The sequence below is a fragment of the Chlorocebus sabaeus genome, chromosome 9 (genome assembly GCF_047675955.1).
Source record: "Chlorocebus sabaeus isolate Y175 chromosome 9, mChlSab1.0.hap1, whole genome shotgun sequence".
Taxonomy (NCBI): domain Eukaryota; kingdom Metazoa; phylum Chordata; class Mammalia; order Primates; family Cercopithecidae; genus Chlorocebus; species Chlorocebus sabaeus.
The window spans coordinates 72048188-72071232 of NC_132912.1; the positions used below are offsets into that span (position 1 = coordinate 72048188).

General features: G+C 46.2%; 1 protein-coding gene across 3 annotated transcripts in view; it reads left to right on the forward strand.

Moving 5' to 3' along the window:
• The first annotated feature begins 4053 nt into the window (after positions 1-4053).
• The window catches only part of SLC25A16 (solute carrier family 25 member 16), a 45403-nt gene continuing 26411 nt past the window's right edge, over positions 4054-23045 (forward strand). The window contains exons 1-3 of one of the 3 annotated variants that reach the window (XM_038009163.2): positions 4312-4330; positions 13467-13568; positions 13796-13888. Coding sequence is in view for 2 of the 3 variants with exons in the window: in XM_038009166.2 (XP_037865094.2) it covers positions 4204-4330; positions 13796-13888 (220 nt within the window). In the remaining variant the exon portion in view is untranslated. Of the gene's footprint in view, positions 4331-13466; positions 13569-13795; positions 13889-23045 lie in introns of all 3 variants that reach the window. The other 2 variants (XM_038009166.2, XM_038009162.2) reach the window with 2 other exon arrangements.

The following is a 23045-nucleotide window of genomic DNA, read 5'->3' on the forward strand; positions in this document are numbered from 1 at the left end:
TCTCCCACCAAGTATCTACTAAGCATTTGTATTTCCACTCATAGTCTTCTGTTCCTCCTGGTGCTCTGCCCTACAGAAGGAGAAATGAACCTCTTTCTAGAGTGTGTTTCTCTACCCTTTCTTTCTCCCAGTGGCTCTCCTCCTGGTTTGGCTACGGGTAAACGTGGTGACAAAGGCATTTTTAATTCTGTGCCTTATATTCAACCTATGATATCTTGTCTGTTGTATTGTTGCTGCAGTCTCTGCTTACAACTAGAAAACAAACTGAGACAACATGTCACCCATGCCATGGAAATAACTTCAGTGTCTCCCACAAAGCTCAGGGGCCATTGCAGAAGTAGGTGCATCAGATTATAATAGATGCATTAGAGGGGTAGAGTGTGGTGACAAGAGTGATTTTATTTTGGCCAGGTGCAGTGGCTTACGCCTATAATCCCAGCACTTTGGGAGGCCAAGACAGGCGGATCATGAGGTCAGGAGATCAAGACCATCCTGGCTAACACAGTGAAACCCCGTCTCTACTAAAAAAAAAAAAAAATACAAAAAATTAGCCAGGCATGGTGGCGGGTGCCTGTAGTCCCAGCTACTTGGGAGGCTGAGGCAGGAGAATGGTGTGAACCTGGGAGGCGGAACTTGCAGTGAGCTGAGATCCGGCCACTGCACTCCAGCCTGGCAACAGAGCGAGACTCCGTCTCAAAAACAAAACAAAACAAAACAAAACAAAATTAGCCAGGCGTGGTGGCGCATGCCTGTAATACCAGCTACTTGGGAGGCTGGGGCAGGAGAATTGCTTGAACCTGGGAGGTGGTGATTGCAGTGAGCCGAGATTGTGTCATTGAACTCCAGCCTGGGCAACACGAGGGAAACTTCATCGAAAAAAAGGAAAGAAAAAAGCCACGAGCTTGGGTGAGATCTCTAAGAGCAAATATAATCATAGAAGAGAAGAGACCCATAGACTAAGCTCTGGAACACTGGAACATCTGCAAATGCACGTTTTGCAGAGGCACATGCACAGAAAAAGAAAGAGATCAGTGTCTGTAAAGGGAAGGCTGGAATAAGTATTTAGTAAAAATATAATAGGTAATTTCTGAAAGGGAAGATAAAAGTTCAGTACAACTTTGGTCACAAAGATTGGGAATGAGTTTTGTCCAGGCTGGAACTGATGTGGGGTCCACAGTGAGAGAGAAATGCTTGTAAATGGTGGTTAATAAATAGAGTCTTGGACGCAGTGGGACCAGGGAGATGAACCTGGAAGGTTCCTCAGAGTTTAGGGCAGAGACTTGAGGTTGGTAGGAAGCAGAACTCAGTGGAATTTGTAAAAAGTAAAATAGAGGTTCCTCTTCAACGACTTTGTCTAATTGGGAATAAATAATAACTTCTCTTTCTTTATTTTGAGACAGAGTCTCACTCTGTTGCCCAGGCTGGAGTGCAGTGGCGTGATCTCGGCTCACTCAAGCTCCGCCTCCTGGGTTCTCACCATTCTCCTGCCTCAGCCTCCCAAGTAGCTGGGACTACATGTTCCTCTTCCTTATTTAAAAGTGTTTTTACCTTTCTCAACATTCTACAAGTTACTTACTCCTTCCTTTGTTCCCCTCTACCTATGCCTCTTTTAAAAAGTTCTAAGTTACTAGCCAATCGAAACAAATACAAAATGTGAGGTCCTGTTCCTGTCAATGGAAACCAGACACAGCAGTAAGGTAGACGGGACAGGTCATAAATGACCCTGTCTCCTTTGTTTGGTGTACTCTCCTGGCAAAACTGCTGGCGAGTGTACCCTTTCTGCAAAAAGTAAAAATGGCCTTACTAAATAAATTAAATTTATATTCAAGTGCTATTTATTTACGGCACCAAAAAACAAACATTTCAAACAAATTGGAGAACTAAGTGGAAGACAGATTCAGGATTGCCTGAAAAGGCAGAACTATTTGTGAAATGTATAGAGCCGAAAAGAAAGAATCACCTGCTTTAGCAAGATATTATATACATATATATATATATATTTTTTTTTTTTTTGAGACAGAGTTTTGCTCTTGTCACCCAGGCTGGAGTGCAACGGTGCGATCTCAGCTCACTGCAACCTCCACCTCCCAGGTTCAAGCGATTCTCCTGCCTCAGGCTCCTGAGTAGCTGGGATTACTGGCACCCACAGGCACCCACAACCACACCCGGCTAATTTTTGTATTTTTAGTAGAGACAGGGTTTCACCATGTTGGCCAGGCTGGTCTCGAACTCCTGGTGGTCTGCCAGCCTTGGCCTCCCAAAGTGCTGGGATTACTGTGTGAGCCACCGCGCCAGGCCTGGTTGTGATATATTTTTAAAAATATTTTGCAGAGGTGGTAGGGGTGGAATGGAAGCTTAGTGGGGATTTAGGGATGGCAGAAACTGATGTTCAGTGAGGAGCTCTGACAAAGCAGAGCTGATTTGGTGGGAGATAAAAGCAAGTCCAAACATGCCTGAAAAAGCGAGAAGCTGGAGGTTAGAAAGGCTGTATCCTAGGGAGGTCAGAATACAGCTGGGAGAGCCGGGCGCAGAGGCTCACGCCTGTAATCCCAGCATTTTGGGAGGCCGAGGAGGGCGGATCCCATGAGGTCAGGAGTTTGAGACCAGCCTTGGCCAATATGTCAAAACCCCTTCTCTATTAAACATACAAAAATTAGCCAGGGGTGGTATCGCATGCCTGTAATCCCACCTACTAGGGAGGCTGAGGCGGGAGAATTGCTTGAACCCAGGGGGTGGAGGTTGCAGTGAGCAGAGATCTCGCCACTGTACTCCAACCTGGGCAATAGAACGAGACTGTCTCAAAAACAAACAAACAAACAAAAAAAACACGATAGGCGATTACCGGATTACTGGTCAGTGGTCAATATAGGTCAAGGGAAGAGATGGGAGATAACTTTCTAAAAAAAGTTGTGGGCTGCCGGGCGCGGTGGCTCAAGCCTGTAATCCCAGCACTTTGGGAGGCCGAGGCGGGCGGATCACGAGGTCAGGAGATCGAGACCATCCTGGCTAACACGGTGAAACCCCGTCTCTACTAAAAATACAAGAAAATTAGCCGGGCGAGGTGGCGGGCGCCTGTAGTCCCAGCTACTCGGGAGGCTGAGGCAGGAGAATGGCGTGAACCTGGGAGGCGGAGCTTGCAGTGAGCCGAGATCGCGCCACTGCACTCCAGCCTGGGGCACAGAGCAAGACTCCGTCTCAAAAAAAAAAAAAAAAAAAAAGTTGTGGGCCTTTTTTTTTTTTTTTCCTGAGACGGAGTCTTGCTCTGTGGTCCAGGCTGGAGTGCAGTGGCGCGATCTTGGCTCACTTGCAAGCTGCGCTTCTCAGGTTCATGCTATTCTCCTGCTTCAGCCTCCTGAGTAGCTGGGACTACAGGCACCCGCCGCCACGCCCGGCGAATTTTTTGTATTTTTAGTAGAGACGGGGTTTCACCGTGTTAGCCAGGATGGTCTCTATCTCCTGACCTTGTGATCCATCCGCCTCGGCCTCCCGAAGTGCTGGGATTACAGGCGTGAGCCACCGCGCCTGGCTGCTGCTGCTGCTTCTTTTTTTTTTTTTTTTTCCCCAAGGCGTAGTCTGGCTGTGTCGCCCAGGCTGGAGTGCAATGGCGTGATCTCGGCTTACTGCAACCTCTGCCTCCTGGGTTCAAGCAATTCTCCTGCCTCAGTCTCCCCAGTATGTGGGATTACGGGCGCCCACCCAACGCCAGGCTAACTTTTTTGTATTTTTAGTAGAGACGGGGTTTCACCATGTTCGCCAGGCTAGTCTTGAACTCTTGACCTCAAGTGATCCGTCCGCCTGGGCCTTCCAAAGTGCTGGGATTACAGGCGTGAGCCACTGCGCCCGGCCAGGTTGTGGGTTTTAATGGGACGGTCTCACTGCCTACGGTTCCCTTTTTCCGTCCGAAAAGAAGGGGCCTGAGCAGTAAACTGACAGTGTCTATGCCGGGTGAGGCGCTATGGGGAAGTTTACGAGCCTGGGTGACGCCCCCTTCCGCGTCCTGGCCCCGCCCCTACCGCTTGAGCCCCTTGGCGCGTGACTCAGGTCCCGCCCCTGCTGTACGCCATCAGCTCGCGCCGTGCCGCCGGGTGTCACTCTGCCCCGCTGGCGGGGCGGTCAGCGTCCTGTCACCGCCTGTTCGGGCTATGGTCCCGTCCGGTGTTTTGTAAGTTGGCAACCTAGGCTGCTGACGCGACCCTGGTCCTGATGGCGGCGGCGGCCGCGGCAGCCCTGGCGGCGGCAGATCCCCCTCCTGCAATGCCGCAGGCGGCAGGGGCCGGAGGGCCCACAGCCCGCAGAGACTTCTACTGGCTGCGCTCCTTTCTGGCCGGAGGTGGGTCCATGCCACGAAGAGCCAGCCGCGCTCTGGGTGGCGGGGTCAGGATTGTGGGCAAGTGGGATGCAAGCGGCCTTTATGACATTCCTGGACTCTGGCTGCTTCAATGCTCTGCTAGACGTCTGCCCTGACCTGCTGTAACCTCTTTCTAGTAATCACTTGACTAATGACAGTCAGGTAATGGGGAGTGGAACCTTTGGCTCTCCGGCAAAGGCTGGGGAGGTGGAAGGTCTGAATCAGGTACCCATTTTTCAGGGCTGGATAACAGGGAAAAGAGGAGGATCCCTTACAGAGACCCTGGGGTTTTAGTGAAACATGCGGGGCACTCCTTTCTTTTATAAAAACCATGAGTGACCCAGTGTAGACTTGGATTTTGCTGTTTGCTTAAAGGAAAACAAATATTGGAGATCAGCTTTTTAATGACGACTGGAAAATTGTGCAAAACTATCTAGAGCCAAAACTGGTTCCAGTGATTCTAGTAAACTGTGCCACAGGCCGGGCTCGGTGGCTCAAGCTTGTAATCCCAGCACTTTGGGAGGCCGAGACGGGCGGATCACGAGGTCAAGAGATCGAGACCATCCTGGATAATACGGTGAAACCCCGTCTCTACTAAAAAATACAAAAAAAAAAACCTAGCCAGGTAAGGTGGCGGGCGCCTGTAGTCTCAGCTACTTGGGAGGCTGAGGCTGGAGAATGGCATAAGCCCGGGAGGCAGAGCTTGCAGTGAGCTGAGATCCGGCCACTGCACTCCAGCCTGGGCTACAGAGCGAGACTCCGTCTCAAAAAAAAAAAAAAAAAAAACCTGTGCCACAGTACTTGACAAGCCCTATTATTGGTGTGACTTTGGGATCAAAAAGTTCATATTGTCGCTTAGGAATTTCCTGGGCCTTCAAGCTCCACCCTTCCTTAATTACTTCTCTGGGTTGTCATTACTTATTTAAGATTCATAAATTTAAAAATTCCACATTGAGTTTGTGTGCAGTGGTGCACTACTGTAGTCCCAGTTACTAGGGAAGCTGAGGCAGGAAGACTGCTTGAGCCCAGGAGATTGAGGCTCCAGTAAGCCATGATCATACCACTATACTCCAGCCTGACCTACAGAGAAAGACCCTTTCCTAAAAGAAGAAAACAAACAAACAAACAAAAAAACGATAAAAATTTGCTGGGCAGAGTGGCTCACACCTGTAATCCCAGCACTTTGGGAGACTGAGGTGGGCAGATCACTTGAAGTCAGGAGTTTGAGACTAGCCCGTCCAACATGGTGAAACCCTGTCTCTACTAAAACTACAAAAATTTGTCAGGCGTGGTGGCACTCAACTACTCAGGAGACTGAGGCAGGAGAATCGCCTAAACTGGGGAGGTGGAGGTTGCAGTGAGCCGAGATCCTGCCATGCACTCCAGTCTGGGCAACAGAGCCACACTCCATCTCAAAAACAAAACAAAACAAAGCAAACACTCACATGAGGATTTGTAGAAAGATCATTTCTGAAGACTGCAGCAGTATTAAGTTTTTGTTGTTGTTGTTGTTGTTTTGAGACAGAGTCTCACTCCCTCACCCAGGCTGGAGTCCAGTGGCATGATCTCGGCTCACTGTAACCTCTGCATCCTGGATTCAAGTGATTCTCCTCACTCACCTTCCCAAGTAGCTGGGATTACCGGGGAATGCCACCAGGCCCGGCTATTTTTTTTTTTTTCTTTTTCTTTTTCCAGATGGAGTCTCACTCTGTCAGCCAGGCTGGAGTGCGCGGCACGATCTCTGCTCACTGTAACCTCTGCATCCGGGTTCAAGTGATTTACCTGCTTCTGCCTTCCAAGTAGCTGGGATTAGAGGCGTGCACTACCATGCCTGGCTAATTTATTTATTTATTTATTTTTGAGATGGTGTCTCACTCTGTCACCCAGGCTGGAGTGCAGTGGTGCCCTCTCAGCTCACTGCAACCTCTGCCTCCTGGGTTCGAGCAATTCTCCTGCCTCAGCTTCCCGAGTATCTAGGACCATAGGTGTGTGCCACCACACCCAGCTAATTGTGTATTTTTAGTAGAGATTGGGTTTTCCACGTTGGCCAGGATTGTCTTGATCTTTTGACTTCGTGATCCACCCGCCTTGGTCTCCCAGAGTGGTGGGATTACAGGTGTGAGCCACCGCGCCTGGCCCTAATTTTTATATTTTTAGTAGAAACAGGGTTTTACTGTGTTGGCCAGGCTGGTCTCGAACTCCTGGCCTCAAGCATTCTGCTCACCTCTGCCTCCCAAAGTGCTGGGATTAAAGGCGTGAGCCACCAATCCAGGCCTCAGAATTTAATTATTTTGTTCTTCTGCTGATGAAATGACATTTAGGCCAGGTGAGGTGTCTCACGCCTGTAATCCCAGCACTTCAGGAGGCTCAGGTGGGGAGATCACCTGAGGTCAGGAGTTCAAGACCAGCCTGGCCAACATGGTGAAACCCCATGTCTACTAAAAATACAAAAAAAAAAAAATGGCCAGGCGTGGTGGCACATACCTATAGTCCCAGCTACCTGGGAAGCTGAGGCATGAGAATTCCTTCAACTTGGGTGGTGGAGGTTGCTGTGAGCCGAGATTGCTCCACTGCACTCCAGCCTGGGCAACAGAGCGAGACTCCCTCTCAATTAAAAGAAAAAAAAAAGAAATGACATTTATTCACATGGAAATGAGTCCCAGCTATGTCCCTCCAACTTGCTTGGTATAAATCAGAGAACAAAATATCTATCGCTGGGTGCAGTGGTTCAGGCCTCTATATCCAGCACTTGGGGAGGCTGAATTGGGTGGATAGCTTGAGCTAAGGAGTTGGAGACCAGCCTGGGCAACATGGTGATACCCAGTCTGTACAAAAAATACAAAAATTAGCCGGGCATGGTGGTGCCCACCTGTTGTAGTCCCAGCTACTTGGGAGACTCAGGAAGGAGAATCACTTGAACGCGGGAGGCGGAGGTTGCAGTAAGCCCAGATTGCACCCCTGCACTCAGCCTGGGCAACAGAGCCAGATTCCATGAAAGGGGAAAGAAAAGAGCTATCATTGTTGGCTAAGTAAAATGCACTTTGACAAACATGTTGTGTAATGACCACCACAGTCAAGATATAGAGTAGTTCCAAAATATTTCCACTTTTCTTTTTTTTTTTTGAGACATTCTCGCTTTGTTGCCTAACCTGGAGTGCAGTGGCCTGATATCACTGCAACCTCCACCTCTCATGTTCAAGTGATCTCCTGTCTCAGCTTCCAGAGTAGCTGGTACTACAGGTGGGTGCCACCACTTCTGGCAATTTTTTTTTTTTTTTTGAGAAGGAGTCTCACTCTGTTGCCCAGGCGGGAGTGCAGTGGTGCAATCTTGGCTCACTGCAACCTCCACCATCCAGGTTCAAGCGATTCTCCTGCCTCAGCCTCCCAAGTAACTGGGACTATAGGCATTTGTCACCACAGCCGGCTAATTTTTTGCATTTTTAGTAAAGATGGGGTTTCACCGTGTTAGCCAGGATGGTCTTGATCTCCTGACCTCGTGATCTGCCCGCCTCGGCCTCCCAAACTGCTGGGATTACAAGTGTGAGCCACCGTGCCTGGCCTAATTCTTGTATTTTCAGTGGAGACTGGGTTTCACCATTCTGGCCAGACTCAAATTCCTGACTTCAAGTTATCCACCTGCCTTGACATCCCAATGTGTTAGAATTACAGGCATGAGCCACTGTGCCAGGCTTTATTTCCACTTTTCTTTGACATCCCTCTCCTCTCATCTGCAACCCCTGTCAACCACTGATCTGTTTTTCTATCTCTATAGTCTTGACTTTTCCAGAAAGATATATAAATCGAGTCATACAGTATGTAGCCTTTTGAGTTTGACTTCCATCACTTACCTTAATGCATTTAAGATTCATTCACATTGCACGTGTAAGTAATATATTTCCTTCTTTTCTTTTTTTTTTTTTTTTTTGAGACAGAGTCTTGCTCTGTTGTCCAGGCTGGAGTGTGGTGGCATGATCTCGGCTCACTGCAACCTCTGGCTCCCGAGTTCAAACGATTTTACTGCCTCAACCTCCCGATTAGCTGGGACTACAGGTGCGTGCCATCACGCCCAGCTAATTTTTGTATTTTTAGTAGAGACGGGTTTCACCGTGTTGGCCAGACTGGTTTCCAACTCCTGACCTCAAGTGATCTGCCTACCTTGGCGTCCCAAAGTGTTGAGATTACAGGCGTGACCCCCCACACCGATCCTCATTGTGTTTATTTTTTATTTATTGAGATGGAGTCTTGGTTTGTCACCCAGGCTGGGTGCAGTGGCACCATCTCCACTCACTGAAATGTCCGCTTTTTGGGTTCAAGCGATTCTGCCACCTCAGACTCCAGAATAGTTGGGATTACAGGCATGTTGCTTGGCTAATTTTTATACTGTTAGTAGAGATGGGGTTTTGCCTTGATGGCCAGGCTGGTCTGGAACTGAGCTCAAATGATCCTCCTGCCTCATCTTGCCAAAGTGCTGGGATTACAGGCATTAATCACCACAACCGGCCCGGTTTTAATTAGAAACTGTCAAAGTATTTATTTATTTATTGAGACAGAGTCTTGCTCTGTTGCCCAGGCTGGAGTGCAGTGGTGCTATCTTGCCTCACTGCAAGCTTCGCCTCACTGCAAGCTTCGCCTCACTGCAAGCTCCGCCTCCTGAGTTCACGCCATTCTCCTGCCTCCACCTCCCAAGTAGCCGGGACTACAGGCGCCCGTCACCACTCCCGGCTAATTTTTTGTGTTTTAATTAGAAACTGTCAAAGTATTTCTAAAGTGTCTATTTCATTTTGTATCCCCACTGCCTTATTGGCACTTGATATTAAATGTCAGTATGTGTGTGTCTGTGTGTTCCTTTTTTTTTTTTTTTTTTTGTTTTTGGAGACAGAGTCTCACTTTGTCACCAGGCTGGAGTGCAGTGGCGTGATCTTGGCTCACTGCAACCTCTGCCTCCCAAGTTCAAGCGATTCTCCTGGCTCAGCCTCCTGAGTAGCAAGGACTGCAGGCACATGCTACCACGCTGGCTAATTTTTTGTAGTTTTAGTGGAGACGGGGTTTCACCTTGTTAGCCAGGATGGTCTCAATCTCCTGACCTCACCATCAGCCCGCCTCAACCTCCCAAAGTGCTGGGATTACAGATGTGAGTCACCATGCCTGGCCCTTTGCCTGGCTATTTTTTTTTTTTTTTTTTTTCTTTGAGACTGAGTCTCCCTCTGTCTCCTAGGCTGGAGTGCAGTGGCGCGATCTCAGCTCACTGCAAGCTCTGCCTCCCGGGTTCACGCCATTCTCCTGCCTCAGCCTCCCGAGTAGCTGGGACTACAGGCACCCACCACCGCGCCTGGCTAATTTTTTGAAGTTTTTAGTAGAGATGGGGTTTCACTATTAGCCAGGATGGTCTTGATCTCCTGACCTCGTGATCCGCCCGCCTCAGCCTCCCAAAACTGGGATTACAGGCGTGAGCCACCTCGCCCGACCTTTTATTTATTTATTTATTTTTTTGAGACAGAGTTTTGCTCTTGTCACCCAGGCTGGAGTGCAATTGTGCGATCTTGAATCACTGCAACCTCTGCCTCCTGGATTCAAGCGATTCTCCTACCTCAGCCTCCCGAGTAGCTGGGACTACAGGCATTCGCCACCACGCCCAGCTAATTTTTGTATTTTTAGTAGAGATGGTGTTTCTCCATGTTGGTTAGGCTGGTTTCGAACTTCCGACCTCAGGTGATCCGCCTGTTTCGGACTCCCAAAGTGCTGGAATTACAGGTGTGGGCCACTACGCCCAGCCTAATTTTTCTATTTTTAGTAGAGACAGGGTTTCGCCAAGTTGGCCAGGCTAGCCTTGAAATCCTTACCTCAAGTGATCCTCCCACCTAGGCCTCCCAAAGTGCTGGGATTATAGGTGTGAGCCATTGTGCCCGGGTGAATTGCTTATTACAGATTGTCTATCTAATATTTTTTGAACATGGATGACTGGTGGTAACTGAAACTGCAGAAAGTGAAATTGCAGATAAGGGGGTTCTACTGTAGTGTGAAAGCAAGGTAAGATACTATTAAATAGGCTGGGTGTGGTGGCTCATGCCTGTAATCCCAGTACTTTGGGAGGCCGAGGCAGGCAGATCACGAGGTCAGGGGTTCAAGAACAGCCTGGCCAACATGGTGAAACCTCGTCTCTACTAAAGGTACAAAAAAAAAATTAGCTGGGCGTGGCAGCAGGTCCCTGTAATCCCACCTACTCAGGAGGCTGGGGCAGGAGAATCACTTGAACCTGGGAGGCGGAGGTGGTAGTGAGCCGAGATCATGCCATTGCACTCCAGCCTGGAAAAAAAAAAAAAAAAGATACTATTAAATAAAACTACTTATTGAATACATTCTAAACAATTTCTCTCTCTTTTTTTTTTTTTTTGAGACGGAGTTTCATTCTTGTCACCTAGGCTGGAGTGCAGTGGTGTGATCTCAACTCACTGTGACCTATGCCTCCCGGGTTCAAGCGATTCTCCTGCCCCAGCTTTCTAAGTATCTGAGATTATAAGCATGTGCCACCACACCCAGCTAATTTTTGTATTTTTAGTAGAGATGGGGTTTCACCATGTTGGCTAGGCTGGTCTTGAACTCCTGACCTCAGGTGATCTGCCTGCCTCGGCCTCCCAAAGTGCTGGGAGTACAGGCGTGAGCCACTGCACCTGGCCTAAATAATTCATTATACAGTTAATTCGTACACAACTGAGAAGATAATATATAATATTCTAAAACCAAATGCATATTATTTTTAGTTTATCCACAATTTTGGATAGCCATTATTATGATTTACTCTTTTTTTTTGAGACAGAGTCTCACTCTGTCACCCAGGCTGGAGTGCAGTGGCGCAATCTGAGCTCACTGAGACCTCTGCCTCCTGAGTTCAAGCACTTTTCTGCCTCAGTCTCCTGAGTAGCTGGGATTACAGGTGCCCACCACCACACCTGGCTAATTTTTGTATTTTTAGTAGAGACAAGGTTTCACCATTATGGCCAGGCTGGTCTTGAACTTCTGACCTCGTGATCCACCTGCCTCAGCCTCCCAAAGTGCTGGGATTACAGGCATGAGCCACTGTACCCAGCCTTTTTTTGTTTTTTGAGACGGAGTTTCGCTCTTGTTGCCCAGGCTGGAGTGCAATGGCGTGATCTCGGCTCACCACAACCTCTGCCTCCCAGGTTCAAGTGATTATCCTGCCTCACCCTTCCGAGTAGCAGGGATTACAGGCATGCGCCACCACGCCAGGCTAATTTTGTATTTTTAGTAGAGACAGGGTTTCTCCATATTGGTCGGGCTGGTCTCGAACTCCTGACTTCAGGTGATCCGCCCGCCTCGGCCTCCCAAAGTGCTGGGATTACAGGTATGAGTCACTGCGCCTGACCAACTATTATTTTCATTAGTTCGGATAAGAGAGCTTTGATATGGAAACATAGTAGATATAATATTTGAGTATAAATATACATTTTATTTATTTATTTATTTTGTTTGTTTGTTTTTTTAGACAGAGACCCACTCTGTCGCTCAGGCTGGAGTGCAGTGGTGTGATCTCAGCTCACTGTTACCTCTGCCTCCTGGGTTTACGCAATTCTCCTGCCTCAGCCTCGCAAGTAGCTGGGACTACAGGCATGCACCACCATGCCCGGCTAATTTTTGTGTTTTTAGTGGAGGTGGGGTTTTACCATGTTGGCCAGGCTGGTCTTGAACTCCAGACCTCGTTGTCTGCCCGCCTCAGCCTTCCAAACTGCTGCAATAACAGGCGTGAGCCACCGCTCCCAGCCACAATTTATTTTTGGATATCTCAGAATGTGGATTTTTAAAGTTAAAATTTTATTTGTGTCTGTGTGTGTGTTTTTTTTTTTTTTTTTTTTTTTTTTTTCCCCCTTTTTTAAGATATAGTCTCTGTAACCCAGGCTGGAGTGCAATGGCGTGATCTCAGCTCACTGCAACCTCCGCCTCCCGGGTTCAAGAGATTCTCCTGCCTCAGCCTCCCGAGTAGTTGGGATTACAGGCAGCCGCCACCATGCCTGGCTAATTTTTGTATTTTTAGTAGAGATGGGATTTCACCATGTCGGCCAGGCTGGTTTCGAATTCCTGACCTCAAGTGATCCGCCTGCCTTGGCCTCCCAAATTGCTGGGTTACAGGCATGAGCCACCGTGCCTGGACTTGTTGTTTTTTAAAGACTGGATCTTGCTCTGTTACCCAGGCTGGAGCCAAGCCGCGCAATTATAGCTCTCTGCGACTTCCAACTGTGGGCTCAAGTGATCCTCCAGCCTTAGCCTCTGAGTATTGAGGCATACCACCATGTCTCGCTAATTTTTTTTCTTCTTCTTCGAGACAGTCTCACTTTGCTGCCCAGACTGGAGTGCAATGGCGTGATCTTGGTGCACTGCAACCTCGGCCTCCTGGGTTCAAGGGATTCTCCTGCCTTAACCTCCCAAATAGCTGGGACTACAGGTGCCTGCCACCATGCCTCACTAATTTTTTTTGTATATTTGATAGAGACGGGATTTTACCATGTTGGCCAGGCTGGTATCGAGCTCCTGACCCCAGGAGATCTGCCCGCCCCAACCTGCCAAAGTGCTGGGATTATAGGCATGAACTACTGCGCCCGGCCGATTTTTAAAAATTTTTTTATAGAGATGAGGTCTCACTGTGTTTCCCAGGCTGGTCTCAAACTCCTAGTCTCAAGTAATTTTTCCACCTCGACCTCCCAAAGTGCTGGGATTACAGGTGTGAGCTACTGGGCCTGGCTTATTTTTCACCTTTTTATAAGAGGAGGCACCCATTTTATCAAGTCATTACTAGATGTACAATATTGTAGAGAAGTCTATATAGTTGATTTAGAAGCATGCCAAGCTCGAGGGGCTGGCCTGGACTCTGACCTATGCTAAAGCCCATGTATGCACTTTATTCTACTTTCATCTATACTTTTTCCCAGTGGCATATGGTAGGGTCAAAATACATATTTGCTGAATGTATAAATGAATGACTAATTTTATGGGTAAAAGTTGGTTGTTTCAATGAAAAAATGATCCAGAAGAAGAGGAGGTTACTTCAAACAGAACCTGGCAATCGGATAAATACCTTCAAGTGTCTGTCTCCATAAAAATCTTCCAGAAGAAGAGGAGGTTACTTCAAACAGGACCTGGCAGTTGGATAAATACCTTCAAGTGTCTGTCTCCATAATCACATTTTAGCAAGATTCCCAGTGTTCCTCAGGTATTAGATGCTGATTTACACAATAAAACTTACTAAAGTAGTGTAATCATGCTCACTTATTAAGTTACAGGGAGTGGGGACCAGGCATCTGCATGTCCATGCTGTAGGCAGATTTACTCATGGAGACTAAATTAGAGATTAGAGGGTTTGCTGGCTGAACAACTAATGATTTCTATCTGGAAAGAAATGGTACGCAATTTCTTCCTGACCTTTTGAAAAATTTTTAGGTATTGCTGGATGCTGTGCCAAAACAACAGTTGCTCCATTGGATCGAGTAAAGGTTTTATTACAAGCTCACAATCGCCATTACAAGCATTTTGGTGAGTTAATAGATGCTAAAGATAAAAATGAATGAAAATATTGTGGAAAGTGGGCAAAAAAGGGAATTTAAGTTTGGGGATGCAAAAAGTAAAGTAGAGGTTCCTCTTTAAAGACTTTTTCCCCATTTAATTAGGAATAAATACTAACTTCTTTTAAAAAGCAAAATTTATTCAAAGACTTGTGCTAACATTCTTAAATATCTGCTAGCCATGATAAAAAAAAATCAAAGTACTTTATTTTCTTAGCTCCCACAATTTAGTGTAAATATTTGCCCTGGCATGCTTATTCTGCTCCAAGCAAGCATTAGGTCATAGCCTGTTCCTCTTCCTTATTTGAAGGTGTTTTGCAAGCATTAGTCACAGCCTGTTCCACTTCCTTATTTAAAGGTGTTTTTTGACCTTTCACAGGATTCCACACGTTAATTTCTCCTTCCTTTGTTCTCCTTTGCCTCTTTTAAAAAGTTCTAAATTGCTAGCCAATCGGGACAAACATAGGATGTGAGGTCCCATTCCAGTCAATGGAAACAGGACACAACAGTAGGGTGGACAAGTCAGGTTATAAATGACCCTGTTTCTCCTTTGTTCGGTGTACTCTCATGGCAAAACTGCTGGTGAGTGTACCCTTTCTGCGAAAAATAAAAATGACCTTGCTAAGTACTTTAAATATATGTTCAAGAATTGTTTCTTTACGGCACCAGGAAACAAGCATTTCAAACGGGCAAATTTGCTCTTTGTTTTTTCTCTGTAGATTCAGGAACTTGAAAGGGGGCAATTAAAAAAAAAAGGAAAGGGGGCAAATTTTCCAAAGAATATTTTTCTTATCCATTATAATCCTTTCATTTGCAGTAGTGGTTATATATATTATCATTTTAGGATGCTGATATTTTCCTAGCCCAAATCTTGGAATAATTGAAGTAAATGTTACGTGTTTATTGGGATTAATTAGTCACATTGTTCGCAGGCACACATAACAACTCAGTCTGATTTTTTATTATTTATTTATTTATTTATTTATTTATTGAGACGGAGTTTTGCTCTTGTTGCCCAGGCTGGAGTGCAATGGCGCGACCTTGGCTCACTGCAACCTCTGCCTCCCAGGTTCAAGTGATTCTCCTGCCTCAGCCTCCTTACTAGCTGGGATTACAGGCATGTGCCACCATGCCCGGCTAATTTTGTATTTTTTTTTTTTTTTTTTTTTGAGATGGAGTCTCGCTCTGTCGCCCAGGCTGGAGTGCAGTGGCCAGATCTCAGCTCACTGCAAGCTCTGCCTTCTGGGTTTACGCCATTCTCCTGCCTCAGCCTCCCAAGTAGCTGGGACTACAGGCGCCTGCCAGCTCGCCCAGCTATTTTTTTGTATTTTTTAGTAGAGACGGGGTTTCACTGTGTTAGCCAGGATGGTCTCGATCTCCTGACCTCGTGATCCACCTGTCTTGGCCTCCCAAAGTGCTGGGATTACAGGCTTGAGCCACCGCGCCCGGCCTAATTTTGTATTTTTAGTAGAGACGGGGTTTCTTCATGTTGGTCAGGCTGGTCTCTAACTCCTGACCTCAGGTGATCTACCTGCCGTGGCCTCCCAAAGTACTGGGATTACAGGCGTGACCCACTGCACCTGGCTTCAGTCCGATTTTTTAAATGCAATAAGAGATAGGAGATGAGATTTAAAAATGTAAAACTGAAATAATTACTCCTTTTTTTTTTTTTTTTTTTTTTTTTTGAGACGGAGTCTCTTGCTGTCGCCCAGGCTGGAGTGCAGTGGCCGGATCTCAGCTCACTGCAAGCTCCGCCTCCCAGGTTCACGCCATTCTCCTGCCTCAGCCTCCCGAGTAGCTGGGACTACAGGCGCCCGCCACCTCGCCCGGCTAGTTTTTTGTATTTTTTAGTAGAGACGGGGTTTCACTGTGTTAGCCAGGATGGTCTCGATCTCCTGACCTCATGATCCGCCCGTCTCGGCCTCCCAAAGTGCTGGGATTACAGGCTTGAGCCACCGCGCCCGGCCAATTACTCCTTTTTAACACTTAATTAAAAAAAGCATTCTAGAAATCTTTGTGCAAGAAGAATCCAGTGCTTGCTTTTTTTTTTTCTCTTCTTGTTTTTTTGGAGACGGAGTTTCTCTCTTGTGGCCCAGGCTAGAGTGCAATGGCACCATCTCGGCTCATCACAACCTCCACCTCCTGGGTTGCAGTGCTTCTCCTGCCTCAGCCTCCCAAGTAGCTAGGATTACAGGCGTGCACCACCACGCCCAGCTAATTTTTGTATTTTTAGTAGAGACAGGGTTTCTCTATGTTGGTCAGACTGATCTCGAACTCCCAACCTCAGGTGATCTGCCCGCCTCGGCCTCCCAAAGTGCTGGGATTACAGGTGTGAGCCACTGTGCCCAGCCGCTTGCTTGGTTAAAAATTAAAAAATGAAGACTTTAGGCCGGGCTCAGTGGCTCATGCCTGTAATCCCAGCACTTTGGGAGGCTGAGGCAGGAGGATCACTTGAGGTCAGGAGTTCGAGATCAGCTTGGCCAACATGGTGAAACCCTGTCTCTATTTAAAATACGGAAATTAGCCGGGCATGGTGGCAGGCACCTGTAATCCTAGTTAATCGGGAGACTGAGGCAGGAGAATTGCTTGAATTCGGGAGGTGGAGGTTGCCGTGAGCTGAGATTGAGCCATTGCATTCCAGCCTGGGGGACAAGAGCGAGACTTCATCTGAAAAAAAAAAAAAAAAACAAGACCTTAGTTGTTCCTTTAAAACCAGCCATTCGATTAACATGGACACTTTAATAACTTGTCATTGGTGAGAATAAGAATTGTTTAGTCTTTTGGAGGGCATTTTGGTAATATACGTAAAAGTCTCAAGAAGTATCTATTCTTTGACCTTGCGGTTCCAGTTTTAGGAGATTATTCTAAGGAAGTAAACAGAAATGTGGTCAATAATCATATGCAAGGATCAAAACATTAATTATTATTATTATTATTATTATTTTGAGATGGAGTTTCAGTCTGTTGCCCAGGCTGGAGTGCAGTGGTGTGATCTCTGCTCACTGCAACCTCTGCCCCCTGGGTTCAAGCGATTCTCCTGCCTCAGCTTCCTGAGTGGCTGGGACTACAGGTGTGCGCCACCATGCCCGGCTAACTTTTATATTTTTTAGTAGGTATGGGGTTTCACCATATTGGCCAGGCTGGTCTGGAACTCGTGACCTCATGATCTGCCCATCTCAGCCTCTCAGAGTGCTGGGATTACAGGTGTAAGCCACCACACCCAGCTTGTTATTGTTACTATTTTTTTGAGACAAAGTCTTGCTCTGTTGCCCAGAGGCTGGAGTACTGTGGCATGATCTTGGCTCACTGAAACCTCCTCCTCCAGGGTTCAAGCCATTCTCATGCCTCAGCCTCACGAGTAGCTGGGATTACAGGTACCCGCCGCCATGACTGGCTAATTTTTGTATTTTCAGTAGAGACAGGGCTTCGCCATGTTGGCTGGCCTCGAACCCCTAACCTCAAATAATCTGCCTGTCTTGGCCTCCCAAAGTATTGAAATTATAGGCATACGCCACTGCTCCCGGCCAAAACATTATTTGTGTTAGTTTTTTTCTTTCTTTCTGAGATGGAGTCTTGTTCTGTTGCCCAGGCTGGCTCAGTCTCAGCTTACTGCAACCTCTGCCTCCTGGGTTCAAGCTATTCTCCTGCCTCAGCCTCCTGACTAGCTGGGATTACAGGCGTGTGCCACCATGTCCGGTTAATTTTTGTATTTTTACTAGAGATGGGATTTCACTGTGTTTACCAGGCTGGTCTCGAATTCCCAACCTCAGGTGATCTGCCCGCCTTATCCTCCCTAAGTACTGGGATTAAAGGCATGAGTCACCATGCGTGGCCACTGTGCTTGATTTTTATAATATCGTTTTATAGAAAGATGTTTAACAGGGTGAATAACAATCAGTTATTTTTCCAACTGCATTTTAAAAGTGTCATTCTTACAATCCTGAATGGATATTTATGTAGTATATTAATTGTAACTCATTTTCTTGTCAGTATTTTTTCTTTTCTTTTTTTCTCTCTCTCTCCTTTTTTTTCTTTTTTTGAGATGGTCTTGCTCTATTGCCCAGGCTGGAGTGCAGTGGCGCGGTCTCAGCTCATGGTATCGTCTGCCTCCTGGGTTCAAGCAATTCTCCTGTGTCAGCCTTCTATGTATCTGGGATTACAGGCATGCATCACTGCACCCAGCTAATTTTTGTATTTTTGGTAAAGACAGGGTTTCATTATGTTTGACCAGGCTGGTTTCTTATTTTTTATTAAAAAAAAAAAAATAGAGAGTAGGTCTCACTTTTTCCCCAGGCTGGTCTTCAACTCATGACTTCAAGTGATCCTCCTGCCTTGGCCTCCCAAAGTGCTAGGATTACTGCGTGGGACCTTACTGCCCAGCCAAAAAAAATTTTTTTTGAGATGGAGTCTCGCTCTTGTTGCCTAGGCTGGAGTGCAATGGCGTGATCTCAGCTCGCTGCAAACTCCGCCTCCCAGGTTCAAGCGATTCTCCTGCCTCAGCCTCCCGAATAGCTGGGATTATAGGTACCTGCCACCATGCCCAGCTAATTTTTTGTATAGTTAGTAGAGATGGGGCTTCACTATGTTGGCCAGGCTGGTCTTGAACTCCTGACCTCAGTTGATCCACCTGCCTCGGCCTCTCAAAGTGCTGGGATTACAGGCATGAGTCACCACTTCCAGCCCCAGCTGACATTTTTAATACTGAGGAAGTCTGTACTTTGAAATAGGAAAATTGCAACTATCTTCATATCCAGGAGTGAATTATCATTTATCTTTAATTTAGTTTTTTATTAGACTTATTTATGTATTTATATATGTATGTATGTATTTATTTGCGACAGGATGTCTTAAATTTTTTGTAGAGACAAGATCTCTCTATATTGCCACGGCTGGTCTCAAACTTCTGGGCTCAAGCTGTTTGACCCACCTGCCTTGGCCTCCCAAAGTGCTTTGATTACTGGCATGAGCCACTGTGCCCTGCCTCTGCAATGAATTCTTCCTCACACAGTTTATTGCTCATATATATAAAGAATCAAAATTAAATATGTGTAAGCCTAGCCAATACGGTGAAACCCTGTCTCTACTAAAAATACAAAAATTGTCCAGGCATGGTGGCGCAGACCTGTAATCCCAGCTACTGAGGAGGCTGAGGCAGGAGAATTGCTTCAACCCAGGAAGTAGAGGTTGCAGTGAGCCAAGATTGTGCCACTGTACTCCAGCCTGGGCGATAGAGTGAGACTCCATCTTAAAAAAAAAAAAAAAAATTAAATGTGTGTGGTTGCATGTGCCTGTAGTCCCAGTACTCTTGGGAGGCTGAGGTGGGAGACTTGCTTGATCCCAAGCATTTGAGGCTGCAGTGAGCTGTGATTGTGCCACTGCACTCCAGCCTGGGCAACAGAGTGAGACTCTGTCTCCAAAAAAGAAAGAAAGAATTAGACCTGTGAACTTGTTGAGAGATTATAAAAAACTGGAAAGGAAGGAAATTATTTTATTTTGTTGTCTAAATTGAGGATAAAATGGAGAAGAATGATATTACCCAGTGTCTTGGGGTGTTTTACAATGACCCTGGGTATCAGTGTCTGAACAGGATTCTTTTATTCCTTTAACCTCCTCCCTGTGCTGATGTGTGTTGTTTTGTTTCCTGATTTGCAGTCATTAGGTTACATATTCATATTAGATTTCACGCTCTATAGGGCTACATGCTGTGGGTTACAGTGTACCCTGGTTACAGTATACCCTACAGGGCGTATAAAATTTGGAGTGAATTCCTGGAGTGCAACAGTGAACTATTATAGTAGTCTTTGGAATGTCCTCTATTTTTAATATATACAAGCCCCCTCAAAAAAATAAATCTGTTTTGGTGGCTTTTAATTTAATTTAATTTTTCATTTTTGAAACAGAGTTTCACCCTTGTTGCCCAGGCTGGAGTTCAATGACATAATCTTGGCTCACTGCAACCTCTGCCTCCCAGGTTCAAGGCCAGATTCTCCTGCCTCAGTCTCCCAAGTAGCTCAAATTACAAGTGCCTGCCACCAAGCCTTAGTATGTTTTGTACAGATGGGGTTTCACTATGTTGACCAGGCTAGTCTCAACTTCCTGACCTCATGATCTGCTGGCTTCGGTCTCCCAAAGTGCTGGGATTATAGGAGTGAGCCACTGCACCCAACCTTATTATTATTTTTTTAAATGCTTTTAAGCATTTTATTTCAGGTACCTCTCCACTTTTTGTAGGTATAAGATGGTTTTTTTTAATTTTGCTTTTTTCGAAAATTTTTTTCATGTGTTTATTTATTTTGAGACGGAGTCTTGCTCTGTCGCCCAGGCTGGAGTGCAGTGGCATGATACCGGCTCACTGCAACCTCTGCCTCCCAGATTCAAGCAATTCTCCTGCCTCAGCCTCTCGAGTAGCTAGGACTACAGGCACATGCCACTATGCCTGGCTGATCTTTTGTGTTTTTAGTAGAGATGGAGTTTCACCGTGTTAGCCAGGATGGTCTCGATCTCCTGACCTGGTGATCTGCCCACTTCGGCCTCCCAAAGTACTGGAATTACAGGCGTGAGCCATTGCGCCCTGTCCATTTTTTTATTTTTTGAGATGTAGTTTCACTCTTGTCACCCAGGCTGGAGTGCAACAGTGCGATCTTGGCTCACTGTAACCTTGGCCTTCCAGGTTCAAGCAATTCTCCTGCCTCAGCCTCCCGAGTAGCTGGGAGTATAGGTGCTCACCACCACACCTGGCTAATTTTTTGTTTTTTTGGTATTTTTAGTAGAGACAGGGTTTCATCATGTTAGCCAGACTGGTCTCGAACTCCTGACCTCAGATGATCCACCCACTTTGGCCTCCCAAAGTGCTGGGATTACAGGCGTGAGCCACTGCACCCAGCCCCTAAAATTTTGCTTTTTTTTTTTTTTTTTTTTTTGAGACGGAGTCTGGCTCTGTTGCCCAGGCTGGAGTGCAGTGGCCGGATCTCAGCTCACTGCAAGCCCTGCCTCCCGGGTTCACGCCATTCTCCTGCCTCAGCCTCCCGAGTAGCTGGGAGTACAGGCGCCCGCCACCTCGCCCGGCTAATTTTTTTTGTATTTTAGTAGAGACAGGGTTTCACCGTGTTAGCCAGGATGGTCTCGATCTCCTGACCTCGTGATCCACCCGTCTCGGCCTCCCAAAGTGCTGGGATTACAGGCTTGAGCCACCGCGCCTGGCCAAATTTTGCTTTTTTAAACATGATTTTTCACAGATGATAAAGATATGTTATCGGACAAAACTATTACTTCTACTCCAACTTCTTATAAAAAGTGTGACATTACTTCCAAGGCATCAAAGACGTGTTTTTATTTTATATGTCTTTTATTTATGTATTTATTATTTTTTGAGATGGAGTCTTGCTCTGTTACCCAGGCTAGAGAGCAGTAGTGTGATCTTGGCTCACTGCAACCTCTGCCTCCTGGTTTCAACCTTAGCCTCCCAGGTAGCTGGGATTACAGGTGCGTGCCACCATGCTGGGCTAATTTTTGTATTTTTAGTAGTGACGAGGTTTCACCATGTTGGTCAGGCTGGTCTCATGGTGGCGCTTGCCTTTAGTCCCAGCAATTCAGGAGGCTGAGGCAGGAAGATTGCTTGGGCCCAGGAGGTAGAGGCTGCTGTGAACTGTGATCACACCACTGCACTCCAGCCTGGGTGACAGAATAAGACCATGTCTCAAAAAAAAAAAAAAAACTGTATTAAAAAAGACAAAGGCCAGGTGCAGTGGCTCACGCCTGTAATCCCAGCACTTTGGGAGGCTGAGTTAGGCTGGTTGGTGTCAAATTCCTGGGCTCAAGCGATCCTCTCACCTTGGCCCCACAAAGTGCTCAGGCTATTGGCATGAGCCACTGTGCCTGGTTGTACTTCTTATTTTATATTAAAATTATTTTCCTCAAATTATAAGGAAGGAGTATATTTAAAATTTCTCCTTATCCCAATTTGTTTTGTTTTTTTGAGACAGAGTTTCACTGATTGCCCAGGCTGGAGTGCAGTGTCACAATCTTGGCTCACTGCAACCTCCGCCTCCCGGGTTCAAAAAGTTCTCCTGCTTCAGACTCCCTAGTAGCTGGGATTACAGGCACCTGCCACCACTTCCAGCTAATTGTTGTATTTTTAGTAGAGACAGAGTTTCATCATGTAGGTCAGACTGCCTTAGCCTCCTGAGTACCTGGGATTACAGGCGCAGGACACCATGCCTGCCTAATTTTTGTATTTTTAGTAGAGACGAGGTTTCACCATATTGCTCAGGCTGGTCTCAAACTCCTGACCTCAGGTGATCCACCTGCCTTGTTCTCCCAAAGTGCTGGGATTACAGGCATGAGCCACCACGCAACGCCAGGATTCTTCTTAACAGGATGTTAGTACATTTAGATATCTGCTTATTGTGAGATACTTTTGGGATATATCTTTTGGATGTTAATAAGTACCTACAATTTTAATTACTGAGAAGGGCTGAAAAGGTTATTTGCAGTCTAAAATTTGAAATGAGCCTGGTGATTTACTTTCATATTTGATCAAAAGTTTGCTTGAAAAATTTGAAAGGGAACTTGAATTTAAATTGTTGAATAATGGAAGTAGTCATGTGTTTTTGAGAAGTCTGTATACTGCTTGTAGGATTAGTGACTGATGTTAATAAAGTAATAAAGATATAACTATATATAGATGTATCTATATCTATATTTTTTACTTGTCAGTTAGAAAGCTCAGAATATCACTGTATATAGATTACAACTCAGCCCTTTGTTTATCATTATTCCTAAAGTGTCCTAATAATGAAAATTTGCCCCCACACTTAAAGAGTATTAATAGGTAGTCTTTTTATTTGCTTGTTTTATTTAAAAGTCTCTTTATGTAAACAAACAAAACACATGTATCTGGGTAGGCCTCTGAAACTTGCCTTCATCCTTCCAGATAAGAGTAGATCATCTTCAGGGCCAGGCATGGTGGGTCACGCCTGTAATCCCAGCACTTTGGGAGACCGAGACGGGTGGATCACGAGGTCAGGAGTTCGAGACCAGCCTGGCCAACATGGTGAAACCCCGTTTCTACTAAAAATGCAAAAATTAGCAGAGCGTGGTGGCGGGCACCTGTAATCCCAGCTACTTGG